The 23,694-nt window shown below is 36.7% G+C and overlaps 1 protein-coding gene across 1 annotated transcript in view; it reads right to left on the reverse strand.

Moving 5' to 3' along the window:
- LOC106627085 (putative uncharacterized protein DDB_G0279653) overlaps positions 1–23,694 on the reverse strand; it is a 38,716-nt gene that overhangs the window by 9,378 nt on the left and 5,644 nt on the right. Inside the window, exons 2-3 of the mRNA XM_014247088.3 lie at positions 1,066–1,489; positions 445–578 (exon numbers count right to left, since the gene is read on the reverse strand). Of these exons, the coding sequence (XP_014102563.2) occupies positions 445–578; positions 1,066–1,368 (437 nt within the window). The 5' untranslated portion in view covers positions 1,369–1,489. The remainder of the gene's footprint in view (positions 1–444; positions 579–1,065; positions 1,490–23,694) is intronic.

Raw genomic sequence — 23,694 nt, forward strand, 5'->3', positions numbered from 1 at the left:
AAATTTTCAAAGGAAAATATTCAAAACTCGGTCATTACGACGTCATTTCCGGTAATCACTCGGAAAAAAGGTGCTTCCGCGTTGACAGCAGAATTTCTGAGAGGATGATCAAAAGTGAAAAGAAGAAAATATGTGTTTGAACTAAGACCATTAACTAACTATTAGGACGGAGAAAAAACAAATAAAATGAAAATTGTAATCCCAAATTTTGGCGAAAATTTCTCGATATTCTTTGTTTTTTTTTTTGCTTACCAAGGTGCGTTTTACAAGGTGAATTGGTCGCTATTGTGATGACTCGATATCTTTTCAATTTTACATTTGGAAAAGTATCCAACACTAACTTTGGTATTAAAATGGGTTGACCGACATTGTACCGTTTATCAATTAAAACTATTTTGAATTTATAGTACAATAAATGTTTGTATATTCGATTTCGCAACTTACTCTTTGATCGGCAACATTCCCACACTCCTCACTTTCATGGTAACTCTATCCTGGTTGGTTATGAATTGTATGAGCTCCTTGTGAACGGCGTCGTCTACGCGAAAGCCATTTATTCGTAGAATTTGGTCACCAATCTACACAAAAAATAAGAAGTACAACATAAAATAATAGTTAAAAAGTTTATATTCACACACACATCTGCGCATGCGTTGTTAAAATATGCGTATATAATATGGTATGAGTGTGTTTACGGCATCGCGAAGTGCCGTTTGAAATGCGAGTAGCGTTGGTTTTTGTCTAGAATGTACGCAGCCGCACGTGTGCAACATAAATTAAAAAAAAAAAAAAACGGCACAAAATGCCTAGACACATTCATACGAATCAGTAAGCGTTTTTACCGCACAAACGTTAGGCCCAAAGTACGTGTCGGACGCACCCACGTAGCGACAGCTTGTCTTATTTCACTTGAACGACAGTGGCAAACTCACGTTTCTCACATTTTCAGTTATAAATTGTTGAAGCTTTGTTTTTTTTTTTAATTCATATGTGTAATTTAGTTGCTACAATCGCTCGAAAGTGGAGCAACCCGAGGAGCGCTGTAACCCAAATTCGCATACTTACACGCATTCCCTTAAGATCGGCCTCGCTGTTCCGCTCCACACTTGAAATGAAAAATCCGGTGCCAAACTCTTTGCCACCACGTACGGTGAAACCGAACGACGGACTGGTGTCGGGCGTGACCAAAATGCGGCGCGCATGCGGCCGTATGAGGCGCAGTATGCGCAGGCGTGTGCTCGCCACGGTCGCGGCTGCCGCCGAGGAAGGAATGCTCATGGCGCACCAGGAAGAGGTAGTGGCCAGTGTCATAGCGTCACTCGACGAGCTCGCCGTAGAGCCTTGAATGCTGCTGCAATCGGTCAACATGTTGTACGCTGCTATATAGCGTTGTGTCTCGATAACTGTGTTCGTATGTGATGTTGTTGGCTTTCGAGGAAAATATCCGCGTTATGTGATGCTGCTGGACTTGTGTTGTTTCGCCGATTAACTGCAAGTGGAAATTGGAAATTTTATGGAATTAATAAAATGTGCTGTGTGGCAGCTGCGGCGTCAGCGGCAGAGGCGACTGAAAGGCGTGAAAATGTTCGTGATAAAGAAAATTATAAATTGACTAAAGTGCATCTGCAGCTGTGCTCTATTGCTTATGTTGTTGTAAGCGCTAAGTTGTTGCTATGGCTGCCGACAATGAAATTTCTCCCGCACAATTGCATTTACATTTTCTGTTGTTGTTGCAATTATTGGCGCGGCGCACAGTTGTGCAGTGATGCGTTTGGGCTCTTTGTGCAAGATGCACATCTGTGCGCCAACATGAGCTCAGCCTCTACGGCAACCGTCTATGGCGCAGGAGACAAATTGGCAGCGCTGCTTTACAAGCCTCGTCACTAAATTTGCAGCTGCATTCAGGCAATTGTTGGCGGTCTTGTTGTCGTCTGTCAATGCTCGCTATGTTGTTGACACCCTCACTGCTATCAATGTCCGTCCACCAAAATGACATTTCGGCAATCGCAGTTGCAAGCAGATGAATGCCCACATTAGCAACACCTTCGATGAATACAACAACAGCAATGCAGCACACCCAGAGATATTAAAATTTAAGCTGCGGCAATGAGGGCGTGGGCTGAGCAAGTAGGTTGTTCCAATACCGCATTTTCTACAACAATTAAAAGTTAATATGCAGAAGAGTTAACAAATATTTATTAGTCTTAAATTTATGCCCACATTTGGAAATGTACGAGTTTTGGAGGAAATTAACTTTTAGTAGTTTAAGAGGTGAGTTGGTGGAAAACTATAAATATTTGTTGATTTTGCAAGCGATAACTTGTGAGTTTAAAAACATAAATTTATTAAATAATTGTGTCGAAGACCTTGTGTGTGGAAAAGTTGGTAAACCCAGTACATAAATGTTACACTGATCTGACGGTGTCTGATATAAGTTGTTTAAACCTTGATCTCACAATGGTAGGACAGTCCAGAAATGGGTTGGTGCTAAAGATTCTACCTCCTTCTTCTGCTGTGCAGATCTTCGACTGGACATAAGCGACTGCGTTTCTTTGCAAGTTCAAAACTTTACAATTATCTGCGTTTCCGCTGTGACCGTCCTTATTTATATTGCAAACAAGCATTTAAAAAATTTCCAATAAAGGTTGTTAAAAAATTTTATATTGTAAAGAAGAAAACTTTGCAAAATGGTATAGATTTGAACACTTCTAGCATTGTTCTCAGTCTGCTGTACTCTCTTCTGTTTCTTTAAGTTAATGATTCTCTGATAAAATGCTGAAACCCCAAAGGTCTTAAAAGCCTGGTGTAGACAAACATTCTAAGCACTAACACTAACTAAAAGCAGACTGAGATGACTATGATATCAACAACTTCCATAAAGATTTAACGACTGTAACACCAGTTTTTTCACGTACTCAATTAACAGCTCTGCTAAACATTCTAACTATAGTAAAGGTAATTGCAATTGTATGCTTCTGTCCAAATTTTATATACTTTGGTGTGCTTGGTTCTGTTTTTCGCGTGAAATGGGAAGCAAAGTATTTGATCAATCAGAAATTTTCGATTAAACTAAATATTTCTAAACTTTTTATGGCTGAGGCCGTGGGGTAATTTTCTCTAGGACGGTGGCATTATACTATTTTTATAACTTATCTATCCTTTTTATGGAATTGTTATTGTATTAAAAGTAATATATTTTTGTAATCACATTGACGAAACATATGTAGCATCGATGGATCTATGGATACATAGAAAGTATAAAAATATGATTAACTTTGCAATTGCACACCTGATATGGAAATAATCGTGTAAATATTTATTTGTAAAAAACAACATTCTGCATATGTTTGCATAGACGTTGCAAGCAAAGGTGCCGCAAACTCTAACCGCAACATGCAAATATTTCGATAAATGTGAAATAACATTGCAAAGACAACGGCCGGACAACAAAGTCTCTAGTGCGATAGTCTGTCTCTCGTTACTGTCGCCTCCGTAGAAGCCACTTGTTGGCTGCCTGTGCCGCCTGTTGTCGTGTGTCGATTGTCTATTGTCCGTTAGTAAAAGTGAAAAAGTCACTTTCTCCGTGTCGCGCACATTTCTAACCTCGCCTGCTGTTCGTGTCATCCGCCGTGGCGCCGCACAGGCTAACCTCAATCAACAAGGAGCATCTGCTTTTCCACCATCTTCATTTTCCTTGCCAGTTGTGCGAATTATTTGCACAACAGCTGCTGCTGTTGGTGGTTGCCGAATCTTCGTTGCTGCGCCTGCGGTGGAAATCACTTTGTTGTTTGTTTAGATGAGGCGCAATAAAGTCACATTGTTGCGATGAAAAATGTTGGGGCAACACAAGGTGGCGACGATAATGTTACGACATATCGACACAAAACAAACAACGCGACGCACTGATGTATTTGCGACAGCAATAACGACAGTAATGGCGTGCAGTGTCGTCATTCGTTGCATGCGAGTACTGTCACAGCTACAATGGAAGCGTAAGATAAGACGCTTACAAAAGTTTTATTTTGGAGAAAAAGACATTATCGTTAATTTGACTTTTGGCAAAGCTTGACAATGTGTGGGCAGTATAATGTAAATATTTTGATGTGAAAGTAAATGTTTTACGATTCGTGTCACGAGTTGCATCTTATTGATTTCTAATAAAGCAAATAGTAACATAGTCCCTCCGCTACATGGTTTGCTGCGCATCTTCATCTAAAGAAATTTGCAAGTTTTATGCCTATTTTGAATGCCTAATGGACTCGGTGGGAAGATTTGACAATTCCAGCAGAGTTCAAAATGTTCAAAAGAAGCTAAAACATCTTCTTTGGACAATCGTATGACTATTAACACCGAAAAACAGACTACGAGCTTCGCGAGCTTTGCCCATGATAAACGGATCTAAGTATCCCGAACGGATGCACTCAAGGAATGTTCACAAAATAGCATTGTACAAAACTACGCCGCTACAATAGCAACAATATAAGGGTAATTTGTAACAATTACATATTTTTACTAAGAATTTTTAGTTTAGAGTACGTTTGCGAATCTCCATGACAAAGGAATGGTACCGCGTAAGATTTTTTTACATCATATTACACAAATTGTTTCAGGCTTCTAGAAAAAATTGTATACTATAAATATGTTTTTGATAAATTAAATGAAACTTAAAGTGTGAAAGCATCTGAAAAACTAGAAATAACCGAAAACAAAAATTTAAATCGCAACCTCTTTTCGACTAACCTCGTGACTGTTGGTCAAACTTTAGGTTTGGCCTTTCATAAATATAATTTATATAATTCATTAATAAGAATACAAGAATTCCTGGTTGCTATAGCATAACGTATATCAATTTTATATATTTTACTTAACCTGTCTATTTGATTTATACCAGTTGTCACGCTCCAGCTTGGCGAATCGAAGACACTGGTTTTATCCAAATAATAAAAGCTAAAAAAACATATTTTCCACACCAACCTTTACGACTTTTCGACAAAACCCTATGAGTTTGGCATATTAAGAAAATTACTTTGTTCACTTCTTTTATATTTAGATCCGCACTTGTGATCAGATATAGATTTACTACATAATAGCTGTTATTATGTTGTAATAATATTTTCCAAAATAAAAGCACAACAATACATCACGACATGCTAATGGTGGTTGCGGTGAAGCGACTTTCAATAACTCCCTACTTTCCTCTCCCCATCGCGCCGTTCGTCGTGATCCAAAACGACATAACCACAACGTGACATTGAAACGGCACAAAGAAATTGCTTATGCGCGCCACCGTCAGCGCTCAGCGGTCGCAGCCTGCGCAGTGAGCCGTCACACTTGTCAACTAAATTACTAAATGGCTGCCTGTGACGGCGGGTAAATGCAAATGTTACGACAACAAGCGCTGATACAGCGCGCTCAGCGGCGCGAATGTTCACCGATGAGGGAAAAAAAGAAGCAGAAACTCTGTAGCAACACAAGCAGCGCTGCGCACATGATTCTGTCACGTCTGCTCGCGCGTTACGTGTTACATGCTACATGTGGCATGCCGGTGGCCTGTCACCATGCCCAGAGGCTTTATTGTCTGACTGACAGCAGCAATCTTTTTAATGTGCACAACTGCTTTTGATGCTCCGCCGTCTGCAGGCGCGCTGCTTGCGTGTAACTTGTGGCGTGTGTGGCAAGTGCTAACGGCGCGGCGTCAGTTATAAATTTAACGCTGATCACTTGCATGATTTTTCACCTTTGAAGCGCGCATTTGTTCATAACTTTATTTATTTCTATTTTCTATTCGTCTATGGTTTTCGGAAGTAAAAGTCACTGTGCAACTGAAATATTTACCGTTTTTCGGAAGCGCAGTTGCACTTGCAGCGGCTGTGGCTGTCAATGCCACTTGCACTGTCGCTGGCATGATTTGCGCCGCTTTTGCAGGTGCAGAACGTATGAGAGTGCCATCATCTGACCACTTTGTATAGTGTTGAAACAAACAGCCACACACACACATGCAAATGCACACGACTGCGCATCATTTGACAGGCAGTAAAAGCTTTAAACGTTTTAGACTTCACTTTGACTGACTTGGCTTTCTCAAATGAACGTTCTTCTTTTTTCTCTAAATTTTCGGAAATTTCACTAGCTTTGCGCAATTGTCGAAAACTCTCGTAAAGATGCCGACAATAATTCGAAAGACTTAAGCAACAAACTAAGCTGCTAGCTAATGTATTCAAGCGGCGACAGTTGGCATCTGGCAGCTGACTGTTTTACCACAAGTCACTGCTGCTGCAAACTGCTCGTGTCTTGTTGTGAAATGCTGTTTAGAATGTCTAAAAATCCAAATTTAAATAAAGAGACAAATTGCCATTAAATCGCATTAAAAATTGTGAAATTTTTTAAGAAACAACATAGAAATGTCTTACAACTGCACGCACGTACCGCAATTGTCGCAATAAAAAATGCCACGTAAAAGCAATTAAAATACTTAAGTTATGTCTTCTCGTTACGATTTGTAAACATAAATTGCTTATCTGCTTTTTTTTAAGTTTTTTTTCTACTTTTTGAATACTGAATTTGTGTAACTCACAGCATCTTCCGGCTCTTTCGAAGCCGCTCTAAGCACTAACTCGGTCAGTGGCCAGCCATTCACCGAATTTTCAGCGATTTAGCATTACATACTTAATTGCCATGACCGAAAGCTAAATTAAAAAAAGCAATACAAAAGGCAACAACAACAGCAACCAGCAATGGCCGCACATTTCTAAATGCAAATTGAGATTAATTAGTTTTGGCTCACTTGGATGTGGATGATATTACATAATCGCTTTGGAAAACGCAAAAAAGTAGCGAAAATTTGAAATGAGTAAAACTCGCCCAAACAAACAAAACCAAAAACAAATAAAAAGAAAAACAAAAAGAAAGACTTAATATATATATACGTAATCCATTTTAAACGAAATGAAATTGTTATGCAGGGGTTGAATGCTGCGACGTATGTTAGTGTAAAAAAACAGCCAGCAATAAAAATTAATGTTCGAAATGAGAAAATAAAATTTAATACAGTTTCAAAGAAAGAAATACATATTAAAATAGAAGAGAAAAAACCTTAACTAATAGATGTTGAAATGGTATGGGCTTAAAGAGGAGTCTGTTGTGTGTGTACCCACCGGTTGTTATGCATTTAAGCAGTTACGCTTTTAATAAACGTGTAATGATGGAGTTTTAAAATGAGGCGTTAATTGCCAAACGCCGATGCACGAGCGTCAATTGTGCGCTTTTCATGAGCGCTTCTGCCAATGAGCCAATGAGCGCGTAAGACGCATTCATTAGCCACTTAAAATAAACCAATTCCCAGAAGCTTGATGTAGCAGCTGCCTCTTCACAGTATTGTTAAATCATAAATGGAAGTATTTTTATTTTATATGAGTGTATATATTTGTATATACATATATGTATATATATATAATTAAAGTGTTTTCATTGAATTAATAATGTATTTATTGCTATTATTGCACACACACAAACACCAGTGTCTATATCTGATATTTCCTTATTACAAAAGATCGTTTTATCATATGAGTGTGTGTGTGTGTGATTTGGTAAATACATGCAATTTATTTATCGACTGTTGTTGCCTCGATCACTAAATCTGGGCTCATCGATTGAGCTTCAACAATTGACTAATATTGTATGAATGTGGCTTACATAAGAGTTTTTATATTTTCGCAAGAACTTGAAGACTTTTAACTGATGATTGCAGCAACAAGTGACCTTGTATTAATTAACTGTTGTTGACTATTAATTAATTTTCATCATTCCTGCTATATGCTGCATAATAAATCTGAATTGATAATCTTGAGTTAAGTGCATTTTTATCATTTACATATTACATGTGCATGTACAATGTATTATTGTACGTAATATATTTATAGATAAATATGAATTAATAATGAAGAATTTTGCTTAATACTTAATTAATTAATTCATCGTAATAGTGCTGAGGGAGTTACGGACATATCTTGAATCGTTGGTATTTTTTGTTAATCGAAAATGTTATCGATTACTATTATTGAGACACCAACCAAAATATGCGTTTTAAAGTCAATGAAGGGAAGTAAGTTAAATATATAAGTTATTTTGGAGCTAGGGTAGGTCTTAACCGATTCCACACTCCTTTGGTATTATACTAAAATATACTTAAGAAAATATTTTACCCAAATTTCATTAACTTAACTAAAACATATTCCATATAATATCAACCAGGTCAATAGTTTTGAGGACTTGAAGTAGTATTGAAGCGATTTATTCATTTATATGTACATAGGAGTTGTTCAAAGGAAAAGATGAATTTTTATTTTTCGCGGGCTGCATACATTTGATTATCGATATTTTGTTTTTGGTATAATTGGACACATATGCTTATCATGTGCTTGAATTAGATGCCAATTTCGATTAGTAGTTTCTTTGTGACAACAAAAAAGATTTGTCACGTTTTTGTGTGCTCTTCGATTTTTGACTTTTGAAAGAAGTGGATCAAAGAATATGTATTAAATTTCGCGATAAAAATGGAATAAATTGCTATAAGGCACTTAAAATGTTGACTGTGGCATTCGGTGAGACCACTTTGTCTCAAAAAGGGTCTATAAGTGGTACAAGCGCTTTACAGAAGGCTGAGGAAATGCTGATGACGATGAGCATCCCTGAAATGCGACCACTGATTGACATATCAATCGGCTCATAATCATTCAATTTTCTCGAATGTTTTCGGCATGAAACTTCTAGCAGCGAAATTTGTTCCGAAATTGCTAAATTTTGAACAAAAGCAATGCCGCATTAGTATCGCTCAGGAGTTGTAGAATGACATTAACAACGATCACCAACCACTGTATTCACCAGATTTGGCTCCTTGCGACTTTTTTCTATTCCCAAAACGGAAGAAACCAATTAAAAGAAAGCGTTTTGTCACAATTGATGAGATTAAGTCAGAATTGAAAAAAGAGCTGATGGTCATACCGAAAAGCGCATATCAGAAGTGCTTCGAGGATTGAAAAAAACGTTGGCACAGGTGTATTATATCCGTGGGGGAATACTTTGAAGGGGACAAAATAGATATTGATGAATAAATAAGTACTTTTCAAAAAAAAATTAAAATTCACCTTTTCCTTTGAACACACCTCGTATGTATAGCCAGAGCAAATTATTGTCTGCACAAGTTGCTCATTTTTTATCCTAAAAATAATTCACAAATTGACCGATATTTTCAGTATAAAGTCAACGTAAGGCTTCGAAGTTTTCAGGTGAGAGTTGATACACATTAGAAGCGTTGTTTGTTAATTTTTATTCCGATATCTTCATTGATGTTTGTATTATATAATTTAAGTTATATAAATCTTAAAGAATTTAAAGTGGTATTATATGCAAGGCAGACACCAAAGACACATTTCTCTCATTTTCAAATTGTAACATAAACATGTAATGCAAAGAATTTGGTTAAAAGAGTGCGATGCTGTTTCTAATATCCAATTTTTAAACTAATGTACGATCAAACTCATACCCGAAAGTTTACTAAAACCCTTTGGATGGCACACGTATGCAAATATTTTCCTTTAAGAAGGGGCAATATTTTTGCTTGCCTTCATATGGCTTTCGATAGTCTCAAGAAATTGAATAAATATTTCACCTAATCTCTCTTTTAGTTTTTGATACCAGATTTACCATAAACCAAGTAATGGAAAGTTCTGCAAATTTTAAGCCGCCGAACGGTTAATTAATTTTAAGAGAAGCTTGAAAAAACAAATATTTTTATGATCGGACAATCAGTTTAGCACTTGCTACATCGCAGATCATGACTGATCATAAATTATTTCATGAAAATTTATGGAGCTGCACTCTTTTTTGTCATAAATTAAATTTATTTGTGGCCGCGTGAAACAGAGAAACCAGTACTTTTATTACGATTACAATTTTTTGATTTTGCTTTTTACTTCAAAAAAAGTGCTGACCACGAAAAATTTTAGTGACACTTTCTACATTGTTGTTGTTGCTGATTAATTACATTTTAGAAATTGTTGCTCGGCCACGCTGAGTTATCTTACAATTATTATGCCATTACCAAGCCGAAATTTTCTTTTTTCTTTCGTCTATTTTTAACATTTGAATAAAAAAAAGACGAAAATTCACGTACTTCCGCAGAAAGTTGCAAGTGGGGTTAACCAATCAGTGGCGCAAAGGCATCGAAACGTGGGACAATATTTCTGGGTATGTAGATACGTATCTATATACAAATACGATATATAATATAGTATATCTACATATGTATATATAATGCGCATAGTGTCAAACTAAGCAAGCGCTGAAATCAAGATATCACGCTTAAAGCTTTAATGTAATGTAATTGTAGTTTTTGTTGTTGTGTTGCATTGAACTTTCACTTGATTTGCAAAAATGAATGAGCGACCCAATGAAAACAAGCTGCGACAGAGGAAACGAATTAAAAAGCGAAGGAATGCTGTTTACTGAATTACACTTGAGTGTGTGAAGTGAACGCTTAAGAAAAGAATAAAACTGTCCAAAGCTTAAAAGGTGAAACTAAGAAGTAAAGTAGCAGTAGGGTTGCAATGTCAACCGAAGGCGATACGAGTAATACGAAGTTAAGGAAAAGGTAGCGCTGCAAAAACTCGCTTGGCCCACAGCCTAATTCAAATTCAAGTGCTGCTGAAATGCCAGCCGACGCGCAAGCTTATATAAAAAATGACGCGAGAAAACAGTAAAAGATATTACGTTTTATTAATAAAAACATTTGCTATTTATTTTTGCATGATTTGCCGCCTTTTACAAGGCTTGCAATGAAAGACTGGTTTACAACCACAGCAAAAGCAATGCAAATTCCTAGACTGGTCATGCTTACAATTATTATACAACTTTTACCTTTGTTTTTTTCATAATTTGTGCTTAAGTAAATGCTGAAATCAGTCATTTAGGAACATTTAATATGCAAGAAAAAGTAAACAACAAGTTCGCTGCTTGAGTCTTTCGTTTCCTAGGCCACTAAGTGTATACTCGTACATATATGTATATCTACTTTTATATGGCTATATATTTATGCAGTCATCTACCAAGCAATTTCCCTTTCTGTAAAATACTTGCAAAGCTTTACATTCAATTTATTTCAGTATTATTATGTGGCTATTGTTATACTTGCCGCAATATTTCTTTTTAATATTAATAATTGTTTTATTATAAATTTAGCTAATTCATATAATTTCATGGCGATTGCCAGTTGACGCTTGAAATTACGTGAAAAAGTGAAATTATGTGGCAAAGCGGCTAATCAACAATTTACGAACGAAACAAGCTTTGGTCAAGCGAACGGCCGCCGCAGAACCAACGCTGTAGTGAGGCGTAACGGTGATAATAGCGGTAGTGGCAGGAGTAATATGAATGGTAGTTGCAAATGAACAACAACAACAAAAATATTGTTTTTTTATTTTTTATTTTTGTTTTGCGCTGCTCAGCATCACTGCTTTCTGAGTTTCTCTTAAGTTTGTCGCACTTATCATTATGTGTATGTGTGTGTGTGTGTGCGTAGCTACTCGCCTGCAACTGTTATTTATTTGTTTATTGTTTTATTTGTCTCATTTTATTTGAGTTGCATTTCGTTTCGCTTTTATGCGTGAAAGTCGTAAAAATGCGTGCGACCTACATTCAAGTTCAAGTTTGTCGCTGCCACCGCCGCCGCCGCCTTGATGACTACTGTTGCTGCAACTGTTGCATTCAATAACAACAAGTGCATTCGACGGTAAGTCTACCATGACAATAATATGCAACCGAACAAAAACAAATAACAAAGTAAAATAATACCCGCTAATAATATGTGTATGTGCATGTGTGTGTTCATACACGACTGCTTAAGCGCATAATGACATTTGGCGTCGTCGATCAGGTGTCGATCTTCATCGATACGGCTGAAAATATATCTGATTTGTTGTTTTTCCGAGTTTTAACTACTTCTTTTGCGCTTCCCCATGCAATAAAATCCATGAATATTGTAAAATGTAAACGAGCGAGTATGTAAATATATGCGTATATTATTTTTCATGGCCTTTATTTTTTGTTGCAACATACAGATATACATGTGTACATCGATTTTGTGCCCAAAAAGCGAAATCGCCATGAATGAAATTTGTGGAAATGCACAACCAAAACATAGTAATGAGTTACACGCCTGTGTCTTCAGCAATAAACTCGTTCTTCTCATTCATCAGCAAGCACATACACTCATACATAAATAAGTAAGTATAAACACGTATTAGGTCAGATCGATTTTGTATGCGAAATTTGAATATTCGAGGAGACTTTTATGCTCTTTTTATTACTTTCATTTACCAGAAAGACCCACATAGATCACACTATAACAGCATAAGAAAGTAAGCAATACTTAAGTACGTGCATGAAATTTAGAATATTATTCATAATAAATATTAATGCAGAAAAGAACTCATACTTGTATACTCTGTATAATCTACATATTTTGTATTCATTCGATGTGTTACTTGTGTCTAATTGAAAATTAATATTTATTTGGCATAATTAGGTCAAAATTTAGATGAACTTTGTAATATACGAAATCGCCACTTAGTTAGCTGTCTTCTATTCGCCGAACGTAAGTGTGTAGCGAATCGAGCAAATTACACGTATACCAGTTGTTCTAACAAAAAGAGTGATGAAATTTTAGATATACAAGTACATATTTGTCAGCTAATGAACGGGTGTTGAAAATAATTTCGATTTTTTTAAACCAGTCTGAAGTGTACACTTTGTCACACAATTTTTCTTGCGAAGACTGCATTTGGACAAAAAAAACTTTTTTACTAGTCCTTCCTTTACCTGTACTCATCTATTGTAATAAAAAATGTTGTAGGTTTTTGGATTTGCGATAATTATAAGCAGAAAAATCTTCCTCATCATCAGACACCTTTTTCGGGGCTTCTCCTGGAGATCGATTAATGAATCGCTGATTCACAAAGTATATTAAATTTTGTGAATGGACGATTATTTTAATTAATTTTATTAATAAAAATGCTTTTTAAACAAAAAATCAAAAAAAAACGCTCTTGTATTCAATGTAATTTACTAACTTTGTTGTTGCTTTAACATACAAGAGAGCAGAGCTCAAAGGCAGAGCGCAGAAAAATGGATAATTGAAGCAATTTATGGTTCATAAATATAAATAAAGTAAATATTATAATTACAAGTAAAATAAAGATCAAACTAACCTCAAAAAACGACCAAACCTAAAAGTGCATTTATCTGAATTCACCCACCATTATATGAATTCGTATGCATTCATGATAAATCAGAATTGCTACATAATGCGTCACTCATATTTTCCGAAAATGTTTTCGATCTAAAAACTGGTTGCAAATTAATTAATTAAACATTTGAAGTAAACCAATTTAAATGCTGCGAACTATGAAATCACTGAGGATTTCAATGCCATTTTATTTTGTTTTTCTTCTTATAAGAGATTCCAGTATTTGGCAACTATGCGATATGTAAGTATTATACGATTACACCATATATTATATTAATATTTTAGATGATGTACTAGAAGCACATAGTAGATTGCTTCGTTTATCATTATTACTAATTCCTTTAACAAAATGGCTACTTTTAATAGGGTCTTGCTAATCAAGCGGCAAAAATAATCGATAATTTCAACCTGACCTCTTTATTCTAGAACCTAGATGCTAAGCCAGAAGTTTTGAAAATCTTCCAAGACAATAGTGTTAGCAAAGCTCATTCATATCTCTTCAGTATTTCTATAGCGTAGATTTTTTTCGGTTTTTTTCTGATTTTAGATCTATAATTATTTCAATATTACCTGACCGAGTAAAAAAAAATAACAAAAACCAAAACATATTAAAGTAAAAGCTCATCTACCATAAGTAAATTATCATTTTCTCCCAGCATTTTTGTTTCCACATCCAACCATTTTGATATTTGTTCTTTGTCTTAACCACTTTCGTTGTTTGCTTGTGCCCGTTAATGCTCGTACATCCGCACTAATTTGCGCTCAACGCTGTTGGCCTTATTCGCTATTTGTACTTTTCGCCGGGCCATCCCGGTTTGACTTCGGTCCGACGCATCGCAGCACGGAAACACGTGAAAAGTCACGCACTCACACGCATTAATTACTGTAGATTCTAGGGCTGACCGAACAGTGACGAGAACAATAGCAAAAACAGCAATTGTGAATACTAACACCACATAACAATAACAACAAGCCCTTCGCACCAAATTAAATTTATGTTAAACAATTCATTTGCGTTGTTTTAGGTCGTTTACCTCACGGCTTTTCTGCTGCTTATTTCAATTAATTTTTGTAGTTTTATTTTTTCTGCTTTAAATTAATTTTCTGTATTTTCCATTGTTTTTAGGCGCTCACTTTGTACGTTTTTCAATTAACACATCTCTATGTTGCGTTTTCTTCATTGTGAGTCTGTTATGAAGGTTTTTTGCCTCCTGTTGTTGTTGACGTTGGTCTCCGTGGTTTCTGGTGTTGTCATCACTCTGGCTGTCGTTGCTGGCCTCAGTCGCTTCAAAAGTGTTGGTTGCCGCTGTTGTTGTTGCTGTTGTCGGTGGTTATCGTGACCGCGTTGGTTTCAGCGGTTGCTAATTGTTGATTATACATTTGCCCGTTTGATTGCTTGATGGTTCGCTGAGTTGTTTGTTTTGGTTTCGCTCATTGCGCGGTGGTTGCTTACTGGCGGCCATCGCTGACTATGGTGATTTGTTTGCTTTGTTTTTGTGTGGCAGTGAAATTATATTGGATGCATTTGAGCATGACGAACGTTAACTGCGTGTGTAACTATGTAAATGCAACGATTGTGCTTATAAGTTGTGGCGGTTTTGTAAATACCTTGCATTCCAAATCACCGCAATGTACTTGAAACACATTTCCATGTCACGTCTCCAATAATGTTAAGGAAAAGCACGATCAGTGAGGAAGTTAGCAAGCACAAATAATGCGAAGATTTCATAAATTCCTTATCAGCATGAATGCTGCAATATTGAAATAAGTAGCTTTATTCGTAGTAATTTTTTCAAAGAGGGTGGACATCCCGTAACTTTACTGCGTAGAAAGAATTTTCTTGGAAACATAAGCATGCACACTTTGGAAAAGACTTAATCTTCTGAGTAAGAAATCCACAAAAGTTTTGGGAAGAATTGCTTAAGAAACTTTAACAGAAAACTCTAAGTAGGAAACGCTTTTAATTAACGTATAGTTGACCTGCTGAGACCATCTTCATCTGCTCTTTTCTATCAACTAACCATAAATTAGTGCTGCTTGCGCCGATCGAATGGAATTATGCTTCAAACAGTCACCGACATTCCGCTTCCGTACTTACCACCCGTATTAAATAAAATTTGTCAAAAGTTATGCCCCTAGTGTCAACGTAGAAATCAGTTGTTCTCTTTTGTTTTCATTCAACCAATTGTTCATTTTAACGATTTTTTACACATTAAGTTTTTGAGTTATTATTTTTTATAATGTTAAAGCTCAAAACTAAAATCCAACTATTAAAAATAGTCTAAATAAATGTATTCGACTATGATTTTTGAGTTAGTTTACGAATATTTCAAATACATTTAAGTTTATTTTTTAATTACTACAAAATATCGAGACTGGCAAACCTGCGTTGCAAGAGAGCAATCAGCTCACTCGTTTCTACTGAATAAAAGCGAAATCGGTTCGGTCTGTTAAGAGAAAATAATTATTTTCCAAGATCATTCAAAAAACTATTTATAGCAATAACTTTCGAAATTTTTCGAATTTCGAAAAGTCGTCAAAGTTGTATTTTTTTATTAAACGTTTAGAACCAAAAAACTTTTATTGTACGAGAAAAGCTGAACCATCGAAAGGGGGAGGTACTATTGGATGATTTTGTCTCATAATAGCAAAAGCATACGGAATTTTCTACAGCCCGCGCATAGCTGAGTTCAATACTTCTGATATGTATAAAATATATTTATAATATTCCTAAGTATATGTCTTTAAGCATTTGATGCTGGATTAGATGCTGAAAAGGTAGTTAGAGTATACAAAAATTGTGCTTGGAGCGATGTGGACATTCAAGATATAGACAATTGATGACAATCTGCCAATATTCCAAAACGAAAACAGATTATGTACAGCAATGCGGAAATATTACCAACGCATAGCTCAAAACATAAGTATTTATTTCCCACGTAAGAGACACTAAACAGGAGTTTAATTTCATTAGCCGCAGAACAACTGTAAAAGTCATTTAATCATTTGTTGAAAAACTAAAACAATGGGAATGAAGCACAATGCTATGACGTTGCAAGCGCAGAATAATACAAACAACAACAAAATAAACCGTCGATTATGTAGAAATATTAGTGGTAGCCGAGAGGTCTACCAACACACGCACATGCTGCGCCTCAACTTCGTCGCACAGTGAATAAACAACAACAAATGCACACAAGTCAGCGAAAACATTCAGAATATCTGCAAGAAACGCCTGAGCTAGCAGTCATTAGTTGCCGGCACACAAATAAATAAACACGGCAAACACTTGCCACGAGAAACGACAATAACAAAAACAATGATGCAGCTACCGCTGCTGATGCGGCTGGGAACTTGAGCTCAGCTTTGCTTACATCTGCCAACAGCAGTGCCACCAATAGTCGCGCCACGCCGTTTAGTAGCCAGCCAAGCAAGTATGTGAGTTGCTAGTACGCAAGCAACAAAAGCTCAGGTGTGGGAATATTTTCGCGGCAGCCGCCACAATGACTCGGTGTCTCAGCGACCAAGCAGATTCGCTCTGGCTCTTGCTGCTGTTGACTTAGCTAGACTCGGTACACGGGGATTTGTCGTTGCTTGGAGCTATCGCCATTAATGTTGTTTCATTACAATAATTATTAGTGTTGTTGTTGTTTGGTGTTTTTGCCATTGTTTGTTAGAAATAATAATAAAAGTTCAATAACACTGCTACATGCAACACATGTCATGCCGCATTGAGTGGCACGCTGCACTCTGTTGTTGTTGTTGTAGGGTAGTTGTTGGTGTTTAATTTGTGTGAGCGGAGTTATTATTGCAGGTGTTGTTGTAGTCGCAGTGTGCACGTACTTCATGCATGAGTGAGTGCTTTGGCGGTGGAAATTTGAATTTACTAAGTGACAGAAAAAATGCGCTCAGCTGAATTATATACCCGTACATATTTATTGCTGACATATCTGCTATAGCTGCGACTTAGCTTCATACCAATTCTGACTGATGACTTTCTGGCGATTTAAACGCTTTTCATGCTTTCATAACTCACTTAATTTTAGTTTTATTGCATGCTTATCACAAATTAGGATTTTTGTGTGTCGTGTGGGTGCTAAATTAATTTTATTTCAATGGCTATATTATATCTGTTATTTTTTATAAATAAATATTGGCTTTTATTGATAAGAAAAAACCGGACGGCATGTGAGTTTGAATATGCAACAAGGTAAGCGTTTATTCGACCAAGAACTTGATTTCTATATGTCAGTTTGTATGGCAGCTGTATGCCATATTGGTCCGATATTGGCGGTTCCGACCAGTGGACAGCTTCTTGAGGAAAATAGGATGTGTGCAAAATTTCGATATCTCAAACATTGATGGACTAGTGCGCGTATATACAGACAGACAGATGGACATGGCTAAATCGATTCAGTTCATCACGCTAAACATTTATATATATTATATGTCTTATGGGGTCTCCGACGTTTCTTCTTTCCTTTTGGATTTTGCAACCTACTGCCAAAATTAATATACCCTATTGACGGTATAAAAACGGAGTTCACCGTCTCCGTAGAAATATTTCATACCCAAAAAAAAAAGAGAAAGGAGAGAAACTCGCCCATATAATTAGAGAGGTGTTTCACTCTATACATTGTCTTATTCGTATATTTAGAGGCCGTTATGGCTATTTGGATAGCACTGGTCTGCAAAAAAAAAAATTTGTTTTCTCCTTCTGGTTTTCATGCATGAATTCTTTATATTTTGTGCTCTAAACACGGAATTCGACATACAAATAAGTACCACACGTAGATTTTCCATAAATTATTTATTTAATTAAAAAACAGAATTATTAAGGTATCAATTATTATTATAAGAAAATTAAAAAATATTACGGTCCAAGTTTTACAGTGAAAAATCTTAAAGTATGATTTTATGATGATAAGATGATGTTATTTTGTAGTTTTTTTCCTTTTCATTGTTTCCATTGGAGTTTCTCGGGGAAGTGACCAACAGAAATCAGCAAGCATTGCTGCTGACCATTTCCCATTGTAGCGTTTTTCAATCTGCATTATATCTTGATGAAACCTTTCACCATGCTCATCTGATACGGCTCCAAGATTTTCAGGAAAGAAATCCAAATGTGAGTCCAAAAAATGAATCTTGAGTGACATATTGCATCCTAAAGATTTATAACCAGAAAGAAGCTCCCGAATGATTTGTCGGTAGTTGTCAACTTTGGTATTCCCAAGAAAATTATGACACACTTTCACAAACGCCACCCAAGCTCTTTTTTCTGTTTTGCTCAACTTCGATTCAAAAGCTTCATCTTTCATTAGCTCACGTATCTGCGGACCTACAAAAATCCCTTCCTTCAATTTCGCGTCACTGATTCGAGGAAATTTGGTTTTTAAATATTGAAAACCTGCACCATCTTTATTCATCGCTTTCACAAAGTTTTTCATAAGTCCCAACTTTATGTGAAGTGGTGGCAGAAAAATTTTCTCACTTGGGACTAAAGGTTTCTGAGATACATTTTTAAGCCCAGGAGTTAAACTTTTTCTCAGAGGCCAAGATTTTTGTTTGTAATGTAATCTTGCGCGACTGTCCCATTCACAAAGAAAACAGCAAAACTTTGTGTATCCTCCTTGTAATCCAGTAAGTATGGCGACGACTTTTAAATCAGCACAAATATTCCATAGGTATTGAGAATATTGAATTTTTTCAAGTAATACTTCTAGGTTTGCATAATTTTCCTTCATGTTTGTAGCATGTGCAACGGGTACAGATGGGTATTTGTTACCATTATGGAGTAGAACGGCTTTTAAGCTTATTTTCGAAGCATCAATAAAAAGTCTCCATTCACTTGAATCTCCTGGAAAACTCAGTTCTTCAAGAAGTCCTACAGCATCATTACAATATATCACATCATCTTCTTTGGAGAAGTAACTTGTAAAGTCTTCTTGCCTAGGGAACATAAACTTCATGCAAAACTTACCAAAATAATTGATATAGAGGTATAGGTAACGGTGATCAGCATCAGGTGATGATGCTCTCAATATGTAATACATTATTATGACAGCTTAATTATTGTATGTAAGAGAGATAGCAGTAGTGTAACTCTTAGGATAACAATGTAAAGTAGAATATAGGATAACTTAACCCTTAGTTGTACTAATATAAATGAACTTAATATTAACCTGTGAATGCATGAATTAAATAAATTTAAAGATATGTTTAATGTGGGTGTCGCCACATATACACGGCTTGTAACGTAGACACACAAAAAAGTGGAAAAAAACCCAAATTTTTGAAATATAAAAAAAAAATTCATATAAAAAAATCTAGACGTGATGGAGAAAATCGGCCAACGGGGATCGATTCAGGACATTTGAATCGTCATATTTATGACCAAATTTTTTAAAGGAGGATTTCATTGCAGACCAGTGTAGTTTAACTAAGCTGTCTGTTCTTATAGCTGCAAATTGAAACAGCAAAGTCAAGTTGTTTTACTTTCCATCTTTTGAACCTCTCATAGCGGTTTAGAGAAAACGCAAGGAACTATCTAATAAGAAACATGAAATTAGACATGTTTCAGCTTTTTTCAGAAACCTAGTGAGCTCACATGAGATGCAATTTATTGCAACCGTACAAAGGTTATGCTTAGAAACCAGCTATTTTGGACAAGCTACACTTTAATGTGTCTTTCCAAAAACCTTGTAAAACCATGAACTCCATGGATAGCAGGGCAAACAACCCATGTATCAGTGGCGAGTACTTGCTAACTGAAAAGTAGTTATGACAAAAGATAGGGAGCTCGCGGCAAGAGGAGAATGCCTCAATATTACAGCAGCTTAAAATGTTTGCACTTACATAATGAGCAGGTAATGCACATTCACTAGACCACCAGACGGCCACAGACGCACACACACACACAGGCATACCACGTACAATCGATGTTGCACAAGCGCATAGTGCAACAGCCGCATCGCAACTGGCCGACGGAGAGGGTGGCATACGAAAGAGTTAAGCAGCAAACTTTAAGTGACAAACAAGCGTTTCATTGCACCTCAGCCAGCGCTGGTAATTGTGAGAGGGCGCAAATGTAGCAAACTGACTGCCGACTGCTGCGGCAATAAAGTAATTGACGTCAATTCGCAACAAACTCAATAAGTACGTGTGTTCAGACGGCGGCATGTGGGACACAAGGCGTGAAATTGCCACACAATCAGCAGCTGCAGGGGCGGCGCTTGTTGATGTTGTGCCTACGATAATTTTTATAGTTGTCCAACGCAATTCGCTGACGATTGTTGGTTGAAGGGAAACAGCTGCGGTTTGTGGCAAGTAAAGTCAGCTGGGCGCAGCTATACAACACACTCAATTTTACGGTTTTAGCAAAAGTGGCTAAGACACCAAAATTTGCAATAATCAACTTTAAGCATAATTGAAGTTGCTCAGTAAGAAGGTACATACTAAAATATTGGAGTGCAGAGAATTCAGAGAGTGAAATTCGATGCTCACACAACATATAAAATCTAGTCTGCACACGCTCCAAAAAGCAAAAAGATTACTGGATGGCGGCGGCCAGCAGCCGGTTTGCGAAAAATTTGCATGCAGCAGCACCAAGCTACAGGCAGACTGCCAGCCAGCCAGCCAAACTGGGAACTAGGAATACGCGCATGCCCAACTCGGTTCCCAGCACCCCACCTCGTAGCAGCCTGGTTTCTGCGGTCGCACGAAATAAACTGGCGAACGAGCGCATTCCTGGACACAGCCACGCCAAAACTTGATTTCGCGCATAATTTTTCATTTCATGGCAAACAAACAGCAGCAGTGCATCCAGTCTTAGAATAAGAAGCAGCTGAGGTTGAGCCAAGAATACATTAAAAAATAAATGCTAGACAATCTGCAGCTGCGCGCAAGAGAAGGTCATTTGCCCAGCGAAACTATGCAGTAGCTACGAAAGTCTAAATATATATGTATACATAAAAATGTGTATGCTTGTATATATGACTTTATTGCCAGTAAGGAATGTGCATAAAACGAAAACTTTCTGTAGATTTAGCATTTCACGGCGAAGAAAGAAAGCATTCGGCCAGCAAGCCACCGGAAACCTGAGGTGGAAAACTGCTTACGGTAGCCGCTTGAAAGTTGATGTTTGACCGAAGTGCTGTGAGAATGTGAAGATATAAAAAAAGTAGAGGAAAATAAAATTTTGCTACTGGGTTCTACCAGAGTACATAATCATATCAGCAAATAGTTGTTCTACTTTTCAGAAATAATTTTAACGTGATCAAATAAATCGTTGATTGCAGTTGCTGAAAAAAATGTGTTATTTGGACACTGTTAACTAACTATCAGCAAGCAAATGACAACCGGCACGTGTTCAATTTTTCTATACAGAAGCTTATAATCAAAACAACAGTGGCAGCTGTTAGAAAAAAGTATTTACAACCCGAAATATGCCACATATTAGAATATCTAAATCTAAATTTTTTAATTCACAGCTGCGCCTTTACAACTAGTTGGTCCTGTAGTTATCATTTTCGCAGCTGCTGCTTTCATTACTTAAAATGCTGCTGTCCACTCGATATAACATACGAGTATTATGGAATTATTGATCATATTTGAGTCGATTTTTGGGTCGTCTGTGAGCAAAACATATTCTGATTATAGAAACTCCCTCGTTGGGAGAAACTGGCAACCCGTCCGCCACTCTTCTTGACGATGATTTTACAATATAATGATTTGATTAGTTTTCCGAATCTCAATGATTTTTCAAAAATTTAGAAAACTTTGTTGATCGTTTCTCTTATTTTGTTCTCTCAATTTTTCAATAGAGACTAGGAAAAATACCTCTCAATGAGAAACCCCGACATAGGATGCGTGCTCCAACTGGGACGACATCACCATTTTACGCTAAATGTAATGTAGAGGTCTTTGTCTCCATGTAGACGCTAAGCAAAATATTATAATTTTCATTTCGCATATATTATACTACAAATATTTCTTATTGGGTCGGTTTAAACCGCCTAAACTCGGCATTATCTGCGCACATACTATTTGCTGCACTTTGGCTGCAATTCTTAGGCGGCATTTATAGATTTTAAAACGCGGCCGGCAATTTAATATACTCGTAGTAGTTGTACTTCTACTTGCCAAGACCACAGCTGCGTCTGCGTTCGGGTCTGCAATAGCACTCGTCTGTTGTACATATTTTTGCCTTTAATAGCTGTTGATGCGGCGGGCCTCACGGGTTGGTAGGCCAATGTGTTTAATGTGTGTTTTCGTCTCGTTGCGCAGATATTCGACAATCGCTGGCCAGCTATGCGATTACTGGGTTTACTGGTTTTCCGAGTTGGTGGGGCAATTGTTCGCACGATGTTCGTTTTGCACACTTTGCTATTTATGCATTTTAGTCTTTATATCTGTGGGGTTTTCTTTTCAGCCTCTATTCTATTTTTATTTTTTCTCAGGTAGTCACAGCAGCTAAGTGAACGTGTGTGCGCGCATTAGACGGTGTTGGTCAGCGCTTGGCCGGTGGACTAGTCGCCTGCTTGGATGCTTGTCTGTTGGCTGGTATTACAGCGAAAGGGGGAAGCCAAATGCAACGAATTATTAACCCATCAAGATTTATCTATTCCATATGATTGATTCGACTGTTCGGTGGCGATTTATAAGCGATTGCGGCTATAACAAATTTACTCATTCAGCGATCAATATAGCTGCTCACTTATCAATCGGGTGATTATTGATTGCTCGATAATTGAAATGGAAAATGCGCGCAAATTTGTAACACATAGTAGAAGTACAAGAGACATATATGTATATGTGGGGCAAGATAATTTTTGAATGCACACTCGAAGATTTAATGGATCAGACTATGCTGGAAAATATAAATTAGTGAATTTATATTATTTCAATATTACTGAAATATTAGTTTTATCTCAGTACATTTGCTGTCTATTTCAGATTATTTGTGAGTCAATTTTAAGCCGTTAAGATATAATTTGTTTATTCCCTGATAGTGTATGTTTGTACAGGGTTTAGTGGCTTTTTCACCTAACGCTTGTTTGTAATACCTAAACTTATCAATATAAATAAAGAGTTGTATATGGTATATCAAAATGAAGCCGAGTTAAATTCTGAATATTTGTTTGTCCATCCATCTGTACATACAAACGACTTGTATAACATGTTCATTGGCACTCTAAGGATTTTGGTATTGCAGATGGGTAAAATCGGACCATTGGCACGCCCAAAAATTACCGTTAATAGAAAGAAATGAAGTGCTATAACTAAGGCACAAGTTAAGCTACAAAACTTCATTTTGGTATAGAAGATCACAGAAGTGAGCGATTGGTTTATACAGTTTGGAAAAGTGAACGTGTTACCGCTCTTTAAAAGATTCA

The sequence above is a fragment of the Bactrocera oleae genome, chromosome 5, assembly GCF_042242935.1.
Source record: "Bactrocera oleae isolate idBacOlea1 chromosome 5, idBacOlea1, whole genome shotgun sequence".
Classification (NCBI taxonomy): Eukaryota; Metazoa; Arthropoda; class Insecta; order Diptera; family Tephritidae; genus Bactrocera; species Bactrocera oleae.